Below are 18,271 nucleotides of genomic sequence, written 5' to 3'. Positions count from 1 at the left end.
GGGTTGGTGGGGGGGTCGGCGGGAGCGGGAACAGGATTGTGACATTCCCCGGCACCCACGCCTGGCGAGCCGAACTGAACGTGAGGGGATTGCTAATGAGGTCGACGAGAGTTAAACATTCCCTTGCTCCAGAGACCTGAGCTGGGACTGGAGAGAGGAGGGCAGGGGGGCCTCTCGGAGGGGGCAGCCTGAACCCCAGGAATGTGCAGAGGCCACTGCTCCCCACCAGGCTGTTCTGGAGCTGGGGGCCAGGGCCTGGTGCCTCAGGCCCCAGCAGGAGTGTTAAGCCAGCCAGCAAAGAGATTAGCAGCCTGAGCAGTCTGCCCTCCTTCAGGCTGATGCCAAAGGTTGGTGATATCTCCCACCTCCCTGCCAGGCTCCTGGCTGGCTGGCGGCCAGCTCTGTCCCAGCCTTCATGGGTCTCTCTTCAGCCCCCCACCTCAGATCTCAAACAGACCCCTGTTTGAGTGAGTCTGGCCCTCCCCTGTTTTGATACACATGGTCCCAGGGACCCAGAACCTCTCTCTCCAACACCCCCTCCCCAGCCCAATCTCTCCATAGCTGACCTCAGAACCCGCTCCGAAAAGTTCTCCTTGATGTCTAACTCTAGTCTTACCTCTTGCAAATTGGAATTCCATTCTCTTTCCGTCCTACAGGCAGGGGACAGAAAACCCCAAGGGTCAGATCAACTGTGCGATGGCAACGTCCATCATCTCAGGGCTGATGCTTGGGGTAGGAATGAGAAATTTAGGGCACTTGTATCAGCTTCTAAAGGGGTTCCCCTGGGGGAAAGGCCCTGAGAGCCAGCCCAGGTCACTCCTCCCAGCCCCTCCTTTCTCTGTCCCTGGAGAGGGGAACCCACCTTGGCCACGCCCCACCCCACCCCCCACCCCCAAGGGGCTGAGCAGGAGGAGCTTTGCTGGGGACCTTGCCCTGGCTTAGGCGGCTACTGTGGGCGGGCCCCTGGCCTTTCCAGCCCGGGCCTCCCCCTGCATTCTAGAGCCTGGATCCGCTGCCTTTGCTGCTGCCACTGCAGGGCTGCCGTCTCTCCTCTTCAGCCTCTGACCACTTGCTGCTCCCTACCCCCACCCCGCTGCTCCTGTTACCTGGCCATGACCTCGGCCCCCCCAGGGATCCTGGCCCAGCCCTGAGCCCTGGAACCCCCAGTCGCCTCCCTTGGCCATGGCCAACTCCGGCCTTCAGCTCCTGGGCTACTTCCTGGCTATGGGTGGCTGGGTGGGCATCATCGCCAGCACAGCCCTGCCGCAGTGGAAGCAGTCCTCCTACGCCGGCGACGCTATCATCACCGCCGTGGGCCTCTACGAAGGGCTCTGGATGTCCTGCGCCTCCCAGAGCACAGGTCAGGTGCAGTGCAAGCTTTATGACTCGCTGCTTGCCCTGGAAGGTAGGCCTCATGCCCGCTGGGATGGGAGGTGGGAAGTGGGGGTGGGGGGCCCAGAGCAGGCTTTCCCACAGTCTGCCGTCTGCCCTGGGCTGCACTCGCCAGCCCCTGCCCCTGTGCACTCGTGAAGAACCAGGTCAGCCTGTCCCCTGTCCAGGAACAGGGGCTCTAGGTTCTGGCAACTGTGGGTCCACGTGCCAGCTCTGCCGCTGTAACCTTGAAGGAGTCACTGACCCTCTCTGTCCTCATCTGGAAAGGGGAGGACTAGGACTCTGGCAGGGCTCTGGGAGGGTCAGAGGAGATGACTGCCAGCACTCAGAGGGGCTCAGTCAAGACCCTTCCCTCTGTTTCTCTCCGCACTCTGTGCAGACACACTGTGTGCACATATCTTCTTGTCAGTCCTGCCACGTAGGCAAGTATGTGGGCACTTGGGTGCACCTACACACACACACACACACGCACACACACACACACCGATTCAATGGACATGAACTTGAGCAAACTCCAGGAGATGGTGAGGGACAGGGAAGCCTGGCATGCTGCAGTCCGTGGGGTCTCAAAGAATCAGGCCTGACTAACACACACGAACATATGCATGTACATGCACGTCCACACACAGGCACTTTAGTAGGCAGGTAGTTCTCCTCCTCCTGAGGTGTGGGGCTGCGTCTGACAAGTTGGCTCGTAAACAGACACCACTTTAGCTCTACCCTGGCTGGGAGCCCACCCACCGCCCTCTGCCCAGGGCCCCACAGGCCTGAGCCAGGCGACTGTCACATGGCCCCTGCCACTGCAGACCAGACAGGTCATCTGGCCTCCATCAGGGACCCAGATCCCCTGAGCTGCCCCTGGGCCCGGGACTGACCCCAGCAGCAGGCATCCAGCTACCATGGGTGACTCAAGGGGCATAGGGAAATGTGACCAGAGTCAGATCCCTCAGCTCCTCCTTCTGCCGGATCTGAAAGGCCCCAGGAGAAGCTGCCTCCCAACCTCACTGCCTGCGAGGGCTGTGCCAGGCCCCAAAGGGAGTCGCCTGGCCAGAAAGCAGCAGATGGGAGAACTCATGCCCCCCGTCACCACACACTATCCAAAGGACCCCGCAAGCAAGAGTGAGTGGTGGAGTTCATTGGTGTGGCTCAGCTCCGCACCCTGCTCTCACACCCTCCCCATCCCCTCACAGCTGCCGCAAGTAGCACCTCCAGCTTCAGCTCCAGGCCCCCCATCTTGGGCTCCTCCCACCCGCCTACTTCTCCCACCCCCGCTCAGTCCCTCCCGCTCCCCCCAGGTCACATCCAGTCAGCACGAGCCCTAATGGTGGTGGCTGTGCTCCTGGGCTTCGTGGGCATGGTCCTCAGTGTCGTCGGCATGAAGTGCACCCGGGTCGGAGACAGCAACCCCGTCGCCAAGGGCCGTGTCGCCATCGCCGGGGGTGCCCTCTTCCTCCTGGCGGGTAAGTGCCCAGCTCCTCCCCCACCATCTTGACCGTTGCAAGTAGCCCCAAGCTGGGTGGTCATCTGGGGGCCAGAGCAGAGCTGAGACCTCCCTCCCCTGTCCTTAGGCCTCTGCACATTGACGGCTGTCTCATGGTATGCCACCCTGGTGACCCAAGAGTTCTTCAACCCCAGCACACCTGTCAATGCCAGGTGAGTGCCAGGGCATGGCTTGAGCCAGGGGACAGGCTGGGCCTCTCGCTCCACCTTCTCTGAGGTCACTGGCCTTCATCCAGCAGGGCGACTGGAGGGGAAACAAGGGACAGGCCCCAGGAGCTGTCACTGAGAAGTTCTTTGGCATGGGGAGCAGACAGCATGTGGCTGGGCCCTCCAACGGGGTGGGAGGCCTATGGAAGCCACCCCAAGGGGTAACACTCTGGCTCTTGATTTAAATCCCAGCTCCACACAGGCTGTCTGTCTGACTGGCAAGTTCCTTAATCTTTCCGTGCCTGATTTCCTGCCCTGGAACATGCAGCTAGGACCAGGGACACAGCTCAGTGTGGTTAGGAGGGTTCTGTGAGACGGTGCAGGTAAGGAGGGGCCTAGCACAGTGCCTGGGTTGTTATTTCTCTAGAAGGCACAATGACTTTGAGCCAAAGAGTTGAGGTTGGAAAAGTCTTATGGGCAGATGGCAGAGGCCCCTGCAGCCGTGGGAAGCTTTCTTTTCCCCTTCTTGGGATGGAAGGCAGGATACTCCCTCTGGCTGTGGTGTGAGAATGATGAGGAATGGGCAAGGCCAGTAAGGTTCTGTTGCAGAGGTCTGGAGCAGAGGGCTTAGGGCTGAAGGGGCAGAGATATTTAGAGGCTAAAATGGTCAGGACTTGTAAAGTCAAGGTGTGGGGCCAAATAAGGGGCTCTATGAAGGGGCTGGCCCCTCCCCTTACCTCTCAGCTCTGCCAGGAGCAGAGAATGGGACAGTCTCAACCCCAGATATCCCAACAGACCTTAAGACCTGGGGTGGAGGGTGAGGAGAGATGGTTGGGTCATTGCAGTCTGGAAGGCTCCCTGGAGGAGGCAGCAATATGGAGAAGGGAGGAAAAGGAGACTTCAGGAGTGAGGTTCATTCCCCGAGGCTGGCAGCTGTAACCACCAAAACCTGCCAAGCAAGAGGTAGCGCAGCTCAGAGATGCCAGGCTGACACTCAGCCTGTCCCTTCAGCACTCCTCAAGGTTGCCCGAATTGCAGGCCCTGTGCTGGGCCCTGGGGACATGGACAAATCTGGTGCTGTCTGCCCTCAAGGTGCTCCCTGGGGAGCCAGACAAGCAAGAAACTGATCAGCCACCATGTGAGAGTCAGTGCCAGGTGGCGAGCAAAGAGGGGTCAGGGAAAGCTGCCGGAGGAGGTGGCATCTGCACTGGGTCCTGGAGGCAGAGGGGATGCAGGTAGCGGGACCCTCCAGCAGGGGGCGCCTCAGAACCAAAGGTGGGGAGACCTGGGTGCTGCAGAGGGGACGCGTCCCACCTAGCCTAGGGGTGGAGAGGCTGGAGTGCCAGATGGAGCAGGCGGGGGAGCCTGGCCTTCTCCAGAGGGCAGTGGGAGCTCAGTGCGAGTTCCGTGGGCCAGACCATGACCAAGAGGGGTGGCTGGACTGCCCCGTTCCTCCCCTCCCTGATGGCCTGGCGGGTACCCCCCCGCCCCACAACACACACGCCCTTGCACTGGCCAGAGGAGGAAAGAGGCCTGAGGTTGCACGGAGCAGAACAGCCTGGACCTGGGTCACTCTGGGTCAGTGGTGTTGATGTGCTGGGACAGGGGCTGAAGAAAGGATGTGTGTTCATCCCAACTTCCCCAGAGAGCCCGAGGAGGCTTGTGAGGCCCCAGCCTCTGCTCCCCATGCCCTGCCCACCCTCCACTCTGCCAGGTGGAGGCTGAGAGTCCCCCGGGGAAGGTCGGGGCAGGGCGGGGGTCGGCACAGTCACACCTGATGGTGTCCTCCACCCCTCGCAGGTATGAGTTCGGCCCGGCCCTGTTTGTGGGCTGGGCAGCCGCCGGCCTGGCCCTGCTGGGCGGCTCTTTCCTCTGCTGCACGTGTCCGGAGCCTGAACGAGCCAACAACAGCCCACAGCCCTACCGGCCAGGCCCCTCCACGGCTGCCCGAGAGTACGTCTGAGCCTGCCCAGCACCCGCCGGCCCGTGCAGCACCCTGGGTGGGGCTCAGGGGGTCCCCCAGGTCGGTTAGGGCTCTGAGCAGCTTGTCCCCAACCTAGGCACCCAGTCTGGGTTCTGAGAGTCAGACCCAGACATTCAGAGAGAGCAGGGAGGCAGGCCTCAGCCCTCCTGTGCCGCTGGGGCCAGGGCCAGGGCCAGGGACAAGCAGGGACCTGTCCACACCCCAGCCAGCTGCAGTTCCTTTCATGGCCGCTTATTTACTCATCCACCGGTTGAGGGAGTGACTACTCTGTGCTGGGCCTGGAGGACGCAGCAATAAAGACGCCCTGGGGGTGGCCAGAGCCCATTGTCCCCCTGGCCCACGGGGCTTCTCACAACCCCAGGAAGGAAGTAGCGCTGGGATGACACTTGTCCCCGATTACACACACAAGGAAGTAGGTTCAGAGAGACCAGGAGGCGTGGCCCTGCTGCCTCTGAATTCAGGTCTTCCAGTATGCCTGGAGCTGCGTGGACACTCGCACAGATGCTGAGCCAGGCCATGTCACCCCTGCCCCAGAAATGGGCTCCTGCCGCAGGGCTGCTGTGAATTGTACTTGCCAGTCCCTGGGTCTGGGCCTGAACCCCACAGCCCCTGCCCCATCCCCACTGCCCTCTGCTCACCCCACTAACTAGCTCTCCTCTCTTTTGACTTTCAGACCAGTTGTTAAATTGTCCGCCTCCACCAAGGGCCCCCTGGGTGTGTAATGTCCAGGTTCCCAGCCTGGCTCTGCCCCGCCTTGCCACACCTAGACTATGTGCTTGATATTTTTTTTTGGAAAGAAAAGTGAACATCCAGCTCCGAGTGTGGTGTCATTTGATCCGTCTCTGGAATGGCAGAGCTGGACCCTGGGCTCCTTGGGCACAAAGACAGGGAGACAGGTCCAGTAAGGGTTACACAGCACATGCAAGCTGGTCAGGATCCTCCCTGACCGTCCTTGGGCTGGCACCAGCACCTCCTTGGTCAGAGACGCAGCGCTGCTGCTCTGGCTGTCCTGGAGCCCTCCTGGGAAAGGGGGTGATCCCAGGGAGGCCCTCTCACTTGGTGCTGGGGGTCAGAGCCGGGTGAGAGCACACCGAGGAGGCGTTGGCTGCCGGGAGAAGTGCCTGAGGGAAGGACGTTAGGGCCTTGCAGGAGTGGCGGAAGCTCTGCTCCCAGCCCAGGGCTGCCACCTCTCCCACAGCCACTGTCCTCTTCCTCTCCAGTCTGTTGAGACCCCACCGTTCCTGCCCTGGAACCAGAGTAGGGAGGGGTAGCCTGAGGCTGCTTGAGACAGTGGCTGGAGCTGTGGCCTCACACAGGGCTGCGGGCAGAGCTGGGAGGGCTTTGGATCTTGAAGTACAGTTATCACCTCCTTAGTACAGAAGCAAGTGTGTGCGCCGGCTTAGTCACTCAATCGTGTCCCACTCTTTGCTACCCTTTGGACTGTAGGCCGCCAGGCTCCTCTGTCATAGGATTTTTCAGACAAGAATACTGGAGTGGGTTGCCATTTCCTTTTCCAATAGAAGCAAGAGACGTCCTCAAAGCAATGTAGGGAAAATGAGCCCCTGCCCTCATGCTCAGGTGTTGCCCACCCCAGACGTCCTCCCGGGACCCTGAGTCTCTCTCTGGCCTCTGCCCTCTGTCTCTCCCAACCAGAAGGAGCTGACTACAGCTCTCGGGAAGAACTGTCCCTTGCCTTCCCCTGCCCTCCTCAGCCAGTTCTCTTCTGGCTTCCTCCACCACCCGTCCAGCGACATCTCCTACCCAGTCAAGATCCCAAGGACGCAGCTCAACCGTCACCCCCGACATGCCTCTGAGAGGTGAAGTAAGACGAGATGACCGTCCGGCTCCAGGAGAAGGGAGGGGAGAAGCAGACGGCAGAGCTGCGGGGGGATCGTCCACGGGCGGCCTGGCCTGGCAGCAGCTGCGCGTACATGGGGGAGCCCGAGGGGCTAGAAGGGGTGGGTGGCTGCGCCTAAATGGGTTCACCAGAGCCCTGCCTCTCGAACGAGGTGAGGTGAACAAGAGCTACGGCAGGGTCTCTCTGGGGGCCTGACACTGTAACGTAGGGGTTCCTGGCTCTGCTCGTACATTCGAGTCACCTGGGGAGCTGATGTCCAGCCCTCCCCGCCGCCTCCAGGCATCCCAACCTAATGGACTTGAGGTGGCCATGCGGTGGACCCGGGCACCAAGGTCAGCACACTGAGGGCACTTCTGTGAGGCCTCAGAGCTTCTGTGAAGCTCGGGGCTGTGACAGCCACATTTCTTGCCCCTCTGAGGCAGTCTCGAAAGGCAGAAAGGAAGCCCCGCTCCCTCTGCCTTTCCTGAGACCGGGCTGTTCCGTGAGAACACCACACCCGCCCGGTAAATAAATAAACCCCTTTCCACTGAAACGGTTTTGAGTTTGACTTCTGTCACACACAGCCATGTGTTGTCTCTTGTGGTTCAGGGACCACCAGAGGCTTGGGACTTGGTAGGAAAGTGTTGGGATAGAGTGTGCTGGCTGCTTCAGCGATGGGCCGTGAGGGAGACAAGCACCAGCCCAGCGGGTGGCCCTACAGCCGGGCAGGAGCAAAATTCCGTGTGATCCTTTGTGAAGGGAAGTCTTTTGTGCCCATAGCTGAAGACTGGACAGGTGGAGAGTCAGACGACCGTTCACCACCTAGTGGGTCCTGGCAGTGGGAGGATGCCTGGGAAGAGTTCAGAGTTTGTAGCTAGAAGAGTTTGGGAAGCCTGATCCCCCCAGGCCTCTTTTTCAAATGTTTACATCACAGTCACCTTGTCTGCCAACCTGTGACAGGGTCAACTGTCCAGGTCTCCTGTTTCCTATCCCAGCTGCAAGGCTAGAGGACTGACAGGAGACCCAGGTAGGTTGCGCTGTTTTATTTTACTAGCAGAGTTCTTTCAAGGATGAAATTTAAGTGTTAGTTGCTCAGTTGTATCCGACTCTTTACAAGCCCATGGACTGAAGCCCTCCAGGCTCTTCTGTCCATGGAATTCTCCAGCCAAGAATTACTGGAGTGGGTTGCCATTCCCTTTTCCAGGGGATCTTCCTGACTTAGGGATCAAACCCAGGTCTCCTGCATTGCAGGCAGATTCTTGACCATCTGAGCCATCAGAAAAGCTAAGAATGAAATTGGCAGGCCATAAAAGATGGTTTGGGGAGGGATATGTCTGTGCCCTCAGCCTCGAAGGAAATCCGGAGCACCATGGTAACAGATGTTCAGCTAAGGGATGTGAACCAGGTGCTGGAGTATCTGACCAGACACTCATCTATTGCCTGCATCTGAGAGTATAGATAGGAACTGAGTATTAGATGATGTCAAGGAATTATGGTTAATTTTGTGTTCTATATTATTCATTTTATGTGATAATGACACTGGTTATCATTTTTAAGCCTTGTCTGTCAGACATGCACACTGAAACAATGTAATGGTTGGATTTTCTTTAAAAATACTCAAGGAATAGAAAAGTCAGAGGCAGGGAAAATTTATAAAATAAGATTGGTAAATGCCAGTGGTACTTAGGGGTTCACTCTGTTCTACTCTGTGCATTTGAAAATGAAAAAAAAAATCAAAAGGTTAAAAATACATCTTTAAGTTTTGCTGGTTTGTAATTTTATATACTTTCCATTGGAATAAAGGTGATGAAGACTCTTGTCATTCAAAGCAGAGTCTTCCAGCCACAAGCATCACATCACCCAAAACCCTGTGAGATGTGCAGAATTTCAGGCTCCACTCCAGACTAGGAGAAACAGATTCAGCATTTTCAGATCTCTGGGTGATTCTGGAGCATTTCAGAAAGGCAGGTGTAGGCTAGTGAGAGCTGTGTGTTGCTTCTCCTTTTCTGGATGAGAATTTCAACTGAACTACCATTGAAAAACTGGATATAATGAAAGTGGTTCAATTTAAGATTTTGTCTAAAGTTGGGAAGATTGTGGGGAACACAACTAACCCTGATCCAGGCAAAACTGGACATGAAGAATGGACAATACCCAAAGAAGGGCTTCCTGACCATCTCTCCTCCGAGAGCACATAAAACTAAGACTTAGTTCAATTTATGAGAATATTGCAGGCAGTTTTATTCTGGATACTATGTAGTCTTGTTAAAAACAACTAGAAATGCGGAGGAAACGATCACTTTGCAGAACAGTAGAAATTACCATTACGTTGTAAATCAACTGTGAGTGAGTGAAAGTTGCTCAGTCGTGTCCGACTCTTTGCGACCCCATTGACTATACAGTCTATGGAATTTTCCAGGCCAGAATACAGGAGTGGGTATTATTAGTTCCTTCTCCAGGGTACTGTACTTCAACTGTACATCAACTGTACTTCAGTAAAAATGTTTTAAAAAGAACCCGAAGCACTGCCGCTCCCCCTCTGTGTTGGTGGCCCATGTAGTTGCCACAAAGCTGAAGAGTCCTTGGTTGGCGGGTTTGCAGATTGGTTACATGTAAGGGGATTGAACAAATAAGTAAATTTGTTGTTGTTTAGTCGCTCATTCGTATCTGACTTGTGACCCCATGGCCTGTAGCCTGCCAAGCTCCTGTGGCCATGGGATTTCCCAGGCAAGAGTACTGGAGTGGGTTGCCATTTCCTTCTCCAGGGGATATTCCTGACCCAGGGACCGAACCCTCATCCCCTGCATTGCAGGAGGATTCTTTACCACTGAATCACCTGGGAAGCCCAAGTAAGTATAAACACGCGACGTAATTGGAGCCAGTCAGAGAATGGATTTACAGAGTTGGAAAGAGGGAGGACTAGAATAAATCTTGAGGTGTTGGATTGGAGTTGGAGGTATGCGGATGAACATACAGCTTTTAATATATGTAGATAAACGTAGAAATAGATAGTTGTATACATACACAGAGCCTTCTGTAACCACAGGCAAGGAACTGGAAACATGGAGAACCCACTGTACTGTGGTATTTTACATAAAGACTTGAGCATTCAGGGATTTTAGTATGGCTGCGGTTGGCAGGGGAGGGGGTGGACAGGCGTGGCTCTGGAACCAATCCCGCATGAGCACCAAGGGCTGTCTCTACATCCCCTAGACAGGCCAAGAAGCAATAACCCCCAAGGGCAAGCTCATATCTTGATTTCTGAATACCACGCAGAACCCCAGGGAGATTCACGGAAAGTACAAAATTAGCTTGGAGCATCTTCTTCCAGAAAGTAAGAATGTGCTCAAGGAAGGATGGAAATGTGTCTAAAGGATTCAGAAGCCAGATTAAAGGGTTCCCTCTGATTTCATCTGGAACAATTTGATCATCAAAATACATAGTGACTATAATGGATTTTAACTCTGTGAATAAAAATAAGAATCCACTTGTTCCTAGAGATATGAATGATTAAATAAGTGGGGAAAAAGGAAAAGCTTTACAGTAAAATGACAATACATGTAATTTATTAACTAAGAAATACAAAATACTTAATTTTGCAATGATAAGCACAGTGGACATATCTTAATCAAGGGATAAGAGTTAATACCACCAGTAATGAAACAAGACAAATGTAGGTGACTCCCAAGACAGAGATGGAAGCTTTGAACTCATCTGTGATGAAAACAGAATCTTTCACCTTCATTTTTGAAAGACGTTTTTGCTGAGTATAGAATTCTAGGTTGACTCCCTCATCGTTTTTCAGCACTTCGTGGCTGTCATGCTAGTGTTTGCTAGTGTTTTCTAGCCTACATAGTTTTTAAATCAAAAGTCTGCTCTTGTCCATATTGTCATTCCTTTGCTTCTGTCTGGCTGTTAGTCATATTTTCTCTGTCTTTGGTTTTCTTAAATCTGACTATGATGTGCCTAGATGTATTTTTTCCTTTGTGTTCGTTTTGCTTCATGTTTTCTGAGCTTCCTGGATCTGTGATGTATTAACTTTCATTTCCTTTGGGAAATTTGCAGCCATTATTCTTTTCAAATGTTTCTTCTGCTACATTTTTCCATCTTCAGCAGCTACTTCCGTCCCATACTGGATATTGTCACAGCTCTTCAGTGGTCTGTCTTCCCCACGTGTTGGTCTGTATAACTTCTACGGGTGTATCTTTAAGATCAGGGCGTTTTCCTTCCCTGTGTCATCATTTGATGAGCACATCTAAGCAATTCTTCACTTCTGCTGATACCTTGTGCTTAGTTTGAGACTTGGACTCCAGAGTTTTTCTAGTGTTACTGAGCCTTGGCATTCACCACTTCCTGCATGCTGGCACCAAAGGAAATCCCTCTCCGTGCTCTTGTTCCTTCCCCAGAAACAGCTTGCCACTGCTCGCTTTATGACACAAGGCTCATGGTGGTGGCAGAGCTTTTCTCAGTTCTGCTCCAGCCTTAGTCATAGATGGGCCCTGTGCACCTGAGCACCTGACCCCTGCCTTGTGATGACAGCGGGTCTCAAGTGGGAGTTTCCTGCCCTCCCATCAGGAAGCAGATTTCCGTTTTGTATCAATTCAGGGTCTTAGTAGTGAGATTCCTATTTTTATCTAGTGTCAGGCAGCTTTTGCTTCCTCCCCAGCTCAGAGGTAGGCAACCTTGACTTAGGACTTACTTCTTACCTTGCTTTTCATTCCTTTTTTATCTCCTAATATTTCAGATAGGATCATTATCTTTTAATGCCCATCAGCTGCTTGTGAGTGTTCTTCATTACCTCGAAATGTCTATTTTTTTTTCCACCTTCATATCTCACTGTGTATGGAATCCTAGGTTGGCAATTATTTTCTTTCAGGTCACTGAAGATATTTTTCTACTCTGAGACTATCATTTTACTATTTTCTGGCACCCATTGTTTCTGTTGAGAAATATCAGCTTAAATGTCACTTCTCTGAAAGTAATCTTTTTTTCTCCCTGGCTCTTTGTAATATATTCTTTTGCCATTAAAAAAAAAATTGTGGTATCATTTCTGATGTGTTTAGATGTGGATTTCTTTTTATTTAACCTCTTTGGGATTCTTGACTCTTGGTGTCTGCCCCTCTCCCCACCCCAGTCATTTCTGATTGAGTCTTAGTCATTATCTCTTCAATTTTCTTTTTTCTGTGGCTACAATTACGGACTGGTTGATTTGTTACTATATTCTCTATCTCTGTATTTTCTCCTCTATTTTCTACATTGTTTATTCTCTGTATTTCATTAGAAATGATTTCCTTCAACTATCTCTCAGTTAATTCTTATTTTTTGACTGCACTGCATGGCTTGTGGGATTTTCATTCTCTGACCAGGACTGAACCCAGGCCCTCAACAGTGAAAGCATGGAGTCCTAATCACTAGACCACCAGGGAATTTCCTTTGTATCTTCAGCTTTTAAGTAGCTTCTGAACCTGTCTATTGATTTCTTTGGTGTATTGTATTTTTATAGTCTCAGATTTCCATCTGGTTAATTTTTTAAAATCTGCTGTCAATTTATAGTTTCTGGTTCCCTCCTGTATTAGTTTGCCTGGGTTGCTATAACAGAATAACGTATGTTGGGTGGCTTAGACAACAGAAATTTATTTCCCCACATTCTTGCAGGCTGAAAGTTCAAGCTGTAGGTGTAGGCAGTTAGTTTATCTCTGAACACTCCGTCTTTAGATTGTAGAAGCCTGTCCTCTTCTGGTGCCTTCCTGGTCCTTCCTTGTGCCTATGTCTTAATCTCTTTTCATAAGGACACCAGCTATGTTGGATTAAGCCTAGTGTCCATGATCTCATTTAACCTTCTCTCTTTAAAGACTCTATGTTCAAATAGAGTCACATTGGAAAGTACTGGGGGTTAGGATTTAAATATATGAATTTGGGCTGGATAGAGTCACAATTCAGCCCATAACACGTCCTAAAATTTTCAAGTGTCTTTAATCTAATGAAGCAGTAAACATAGTTGCTTTACATTCTGTGTCTAATATTTTTGGCCTCTGGGCTACCTGTGGGGCTTTTTCCACCCTCTGCTGCTTCTACCTTCTACTAGTCCTTGTTCGTGATGACTTGTCTCCTGTAGACCTAATCATCTTTGAATGTATGCTTGATTTGGCATTTGTAAAACATTTATAGAAATAATTCAAAGCCTAGGATTATACTATTTTCCAAAAATATTTTACTTCCGGATGCCTGGGGTGGGGGGCAGTGGAACGAGCAATTCAGGATCACCTTTATTGAAGTCTAGGGCTTGAGATCTCTGGGCCCCTATATGACTCCAAGTCAGGTGGCAATCTATGTGAGGGTTGGTTAATTTACTACCATGGTAACAATTCAAAGTCCTCAACTCAAAGCATGGGGTAATACACAAGGGTTCACATGCTCAGTGGGCCCTCTAGCAGTTGCAACTGCCTCTTCCAGGCCAGCAAACTTAAGCTTCCAGATAAGCACCCAGGCTCTGCTCTCTCGCCTAGATTTTCAAACACATCCAGGGGAAAGGAAGCCCTGAAAATCACTTACTTTTCTACTTTCATCCTCTCCTGGACCTAGCCTAGTAGTTTGTATTTCAATCTCTTAAAGCTTAAAAAATTATGTATTTTGCCTAGTTTGTTTTCTTTTTGGTGGAAATTTTGCTTTATTTCAGTTGCCAGCAACTAGGGTGGCTCAGAGGTTAAGTGTCTGCCTGGAATGCAGGAGACTTGGGTTCGATCCCTGGGTCAGGAAGATCCCCTGGAGAAGGAAATGGTAACCCCACTCCAGTACTCTTGCCTGGAGAATCCCATGGAGGGAGGAGCCTGGTAGGCTACAGTCCATGGGGGTCACAGAGTAGGACACGACTGAGTGACTTCACTTCACAGGATGGGGGTGTGGAGGTCAACTAGAGAATATAGTCAGGCTCCTCTGAAAGTCCCTTCAGCTGGAGCGGAAAGGCTTGCAACAATGAGGGTAGGTACAACAACGACGACGACTGCTATCTTTGTGTTTGCACCTCTTTGATGAGAAACAGCCGATTGACTACAATCAGAACACAATCTCAGTATTTAGGGACGGGGTCTTTATTGCTCCCTTTGGCTGCTGCAAGGTATGTGCAAGGAGCTCCAGGAACAATTGCATGCCTTAGAGCTGAGCTGGGTAGTCACTGGTGAATGAAGAACCAAAATCCCCAATTAATCTCAGTTTACCATATGTCTTCCCTGGAGGTTGACCAATTCTACCAGTGTACTTGTTGAGATTACGGGGACAGATTCCTGGTGCTTCATACTCGGTCATCTTCCCAGAATCCTTCCTCACCTCCTTACTTTTCTGTGATGTTTATGTTAGTCTGGGTTCTCCAAGCAGTAGACCCCCACCCTCCCCACAACAGGATTAAAATGCAAGACGTTTACTATGGAAACACCTTTAAAAAATGGGTAGGGGGCTCATCAAGCCTAAGTGAAGGAATACTGGGTTGAAGAATCATAGAATACCATGGAGTCTAAGTCAGTTAGCTGTCAGAGGAGTTCAGTATCTTCCAGGAACAGGACTGTTTTAGAAACTCTGCTGAGCTTACTCATTGATTGGCTTGGGAGCACTTACAAAGCACAGCCTCAGGGCAAACATGGTGGCAGATTTCAGAGCAAAGCATCTTGGATCAGTTAGAGATTTGCAAGTCATACTCATGGCCACCACAATTTCAGTTTAGTGTTCAGAGCTCCTATCTAAGTCGATACTTAAAATTACTATAGTAACAGCCTACTGAGCACTAACTGATGCTCCAATACTTTGGCCACCTGGTGACAAAAGCCAACTCACTGGAAAAGATCCTGATGCTGGCAAAGACTGGAGGCAAAAAGAGAAGGGGGTGGGCAGGATGAGATGGTCAGATAGCATCACTGACTCAATGGACATGAATTTGACCAAACCCTGGGAGGTGGTGGAGGAAAGAGGAGCCTGGCATGCTGAAGTCCATGGGGTTGCAAAGAATAGGGCATGACTTAGCAGTTGAACAGGACTTCCCTGGTGGCTCAGACAATAAAGCATCTGCCTACAATGTGGGAGACCCGGGTTCAATCCCTGGGTGGGGAAGATCTCCTGGAGAAGGAAATGGCAACCCACTCCAGCATTCTTGCCTGGAAAATCCCATGGACGGAGGAGTCTGGTAGGTTAGTCCATTGGGTCTCAAAGAGTTGGACACGACTGAGCGACTTCACTAGCAGCTGAACAACAAAACATAAGGTATTCTTCTTAGTTAATCTTCGTAAGAAACTTGGGAAGTAGGTACTATTTACCCTCTACTTTCATTGGTAGGACTGGAATTCAGGTTTTCTGACTGCAAATCACCTTTTCATCCTGGTGTCTCAAAATGATCTTTGAAAACTGAATTTTATGCATAGGGTAAACAAGGCATTTGGTTGTACCACAGAATCACAAAGCTCTTCTTGTTTGGCCCCTTCTCCCCCAACCCCACATAAATATGTTTCCTCATCCTAAACAAACTCTTCCTTCAAATTTGGTATCTCTGGAGTGACCAGGACTCCTGGGCAGTCTTTTCATCCCAGTGTGATTGGAAATCAAATCCCTGTCACTCTCAAGAGCACCTATTTGGCTAACACATAAATCGGTCTAACATTACCAGCTTATCTTGCCCTTCCAGCAGCAGCCCTCACTTCCGTCATCCCACTTCTTCCCAGCGTAATAAGTTACTGAGCTTTTACTCTGTACCCTTGTAGATCTTCGAATGTATCAGGGAAAAAGCAAACACAAAACACAAACAAGTTATCTCTGCCCTCTACTTTCTGGCGAAAAGAATATGCACTATTGATTAGCCTATGATCATATATGTGCACTATGGAGAAAAGTCAAGCAGGGCAGGGAGGTCAGATGTGGGCACAGACGGGCTGCTATTTTAAAGAGTGGTCAGGGAAAGCCTTCCTAATCTTTCCCTGAAATAACAGAGGGAGAAAGCCATTTAGTTCCTGGGGGAAACAGTCTTCCTGTCAAGAAGTAAAAGTCTTGAGTTGGAACATGCTGGCACATTCCAGGAAGAGAACTGTGAGGCTGTTGTAAACCAGGGGGAAAGCAGTAAAGGTGGGAGTGGGGCCCACTGTGAAGACTCCTGTAGGGTGTTGACTTTTGTTGAAAAGTGAGACTGGAAGCTTCTAAACGGTTTTGAGCAGAGAAGGGACCCAGAGTCTGACACAGTTTTTAAGAGGACTAGCTGGAGACAGGTGGGGCAGGAAATTTGGTAGCAGGGAGCTCACCTAGCACATACAACGATCCAAGTGAGAGACAAGAGGCTTGGACCCCTGTGGACAGAGGTGGTGAGAAGTGGTCCGATGCTGGGTACATCAAAGGCAGAACCAAGAGGATCTGCAGACTCGTTGGATGTGGAATGTTTTAAGTGAGAAGTCAGGAGACTTGAGGATTTTGGCTGGAACCTGTAAGGATGGACTGTTACTGAGATGCGGAAGGTTGAGCATGCAGCAGCCCTTGTCACCACTCACCTGCTCAGTCTGGGGACACCCTCACACTTCCACAAGCCTGCTCTCCCCCTTCATCTCCTTGCTGCTGAGCCCAAGGGACACTTTTCAGCCTCTCCCTTCTTGGACTGTTTGGTTTTGATGCCCACTGAACCACTTCTTGGTTCTCCATGATTCCGTGATGCTCCCCTTCCTGGATTCCTCACATCTTCGGGGCTCCACTCTATTCTCCAGCCACAGCTTTCAAAAGCCACCTGATGGGCGGTCAACACCCCACTCCTTAGCTTCACATCTGCTTCCCACACCTTCCCTATGGATTCCCCAGACATTGCAAGCAAACAGAGCCCTCCCGTTTGTGCAGCCCCTGTTCTAGCAAGTAGCTCTGTCTTCTTCACCATTCTACAATCGCACCAGATTCTTCCCTCTTCTTCGTTCCACAGTCAGCTAGTCCCCTCAAACCGGCAACTTCTGAGAACATCTCAAATTTGACCTTTTCCTACTGCCTTATCTATGGTCTCATCTTATCTGGGCTTCTACAACAATGTCCCATTTTTCTGTCCCAGAGTAACTTAAAATGTAACTATCCTATTTAAAAGTCATTCATCGGAATTCCTTGGCAGTCCAGTGGTTAGGACTCCACGTTTTCACTGCTAAGGGCTCAAGCTTGATCCTTGCTCAGGGAACCGAGATCCCACAAGCTACAGCCAGCCAAAAATATAATATACAAACATCATTCAGACCCCTTATCACCCAGACAGAAGGGCTGTACAGCTGGCTGCCCCAAGCCAGTAAGAGGTGCTAAACATCACTCGGATAGGTATTCATGCAAGTTGACTTTTTATCATTTATAACTTTTAAAAGCCAGCCAGCCAGACTGAAGGGATCTAAGCAGGCTCTCCAATATCTGAGGCACCATTCAGAGCAGGGAGTGGCAGAATTCCTAACGAATGCTCCTTCCTCAGCCAAAAAGCAGCCTTACCAGCCTTGGCGCAACTATAGAACCCCAGTAATGAGCCTGTCATGAACTATACTTGCCTGTTTAGCTCTGCCAGATGCTCAACTCCCATTCAGCGCCACTACCTTAATTTCTATCAGCTCTCCTCTACTGACTCAGTATCGCTTCTCAAACCCCCACTGTGCCCAGCCCTGTCCTGTGGATTTAGCCACTAGCTGCTTTTTTGAATGTTCTTAGCCTACCTCTCCGCAGACTTGTGCTGAGGACACTCTCTTTTGAGCTTTCAGTAGTGGCTTTCTTTTTCTAAACCCAGAGTACTGTGGTGCCTGATGGTGGGCTAATTCGATTACACCATTGCCACTTTTAAATTCAAACTTCCTTGAAGCCCATGCCTTCAAGCCAAGCTCACGATCCAGCAGCACTCCCTGACATTCCAGGGCCTTCACCACACCTACTTCTATCAACACTGAGGGAATTTCAACACTCAGGATCCTTTTGAACACCATGGTCTATTTTTGACCCCTTTACCTCCGGTCCGGTCTTCCACACACGTGATCTTAACCTGAACTGTCACTACCAGTGCCCCAGGTCTCCACGCCTGTTGGTTTAAGGCCAGCATCTCATTCTCCCACCTTCCTTAACTAGTACTTTTACCCCACCAGATCACTCTGGAACCGTGTCAGCTCACGGACTCACTTCAATCACCAAAGCAAGCTATGTGCTCTCATCGGCTTTCACTAATAAGGATACACCTCCTAGATCTGGGGACCAGGGAAGTGGACGCTGAGGACAACAGCATCAGCTTTACCTTGGCACTCACTTAAGCCTTATTTGGCGGTGCTGGGTCTTTGTTGCTGTCCTGGCTTTTCTCTAGCTGTGCTGAGTGCATGGGCATCTCACTGTGCTGGCTCATCCTGTCACAGAGCACAGGCTCCAGTGCTCAGGCACCAGGCATTTCAGCATGC

General features: G+C 51.1%; 1 protein-coding gene across 1 annotated transcript; it reads left to right on the top strand.

Moving 5' to 3' along the window:
- Nucleotides 599-6,428, top strand: CLDN19 (claudin 19). The gene is made up of 5 exons (XM_018042677.1): nt 599-1,405; nt 2,688-2,852; nt 2,961-3,045; nt 4,840-4,992; nt 5,697-6,428. The coding sequence occupies exons 1-5, from the start codon at nt 1,183-1,185 to the stop codon at nt 5,743-5,745; spliced, it is 675 nt and encodes a 224-aa protein (XP_017898166.1). The 5' UTR covers nt 599-1,182; the 3' UTR covers nt 5,746-6,428.

The sequence above is a fragment of the Capra hircus genome, chromosome 3 (assembly GCF_001704415.2).
Source record: "Capra hircus breed San Clemente chromosome 3, ASM170441v1, whole genome shotgun sequence".
In the NCBI taxonomy this organism is placed as follows: Eukaryota; Metazoa; Chordata; class Mammalia; order Artiodactyla; family Bovidae; genus Capra; species Capra hircus.
The sequence above is the reverse complement of the archived record's forward strand: the minus strand, read 5'-3'. Positions and strand labels throughout refer to the sequence as shown.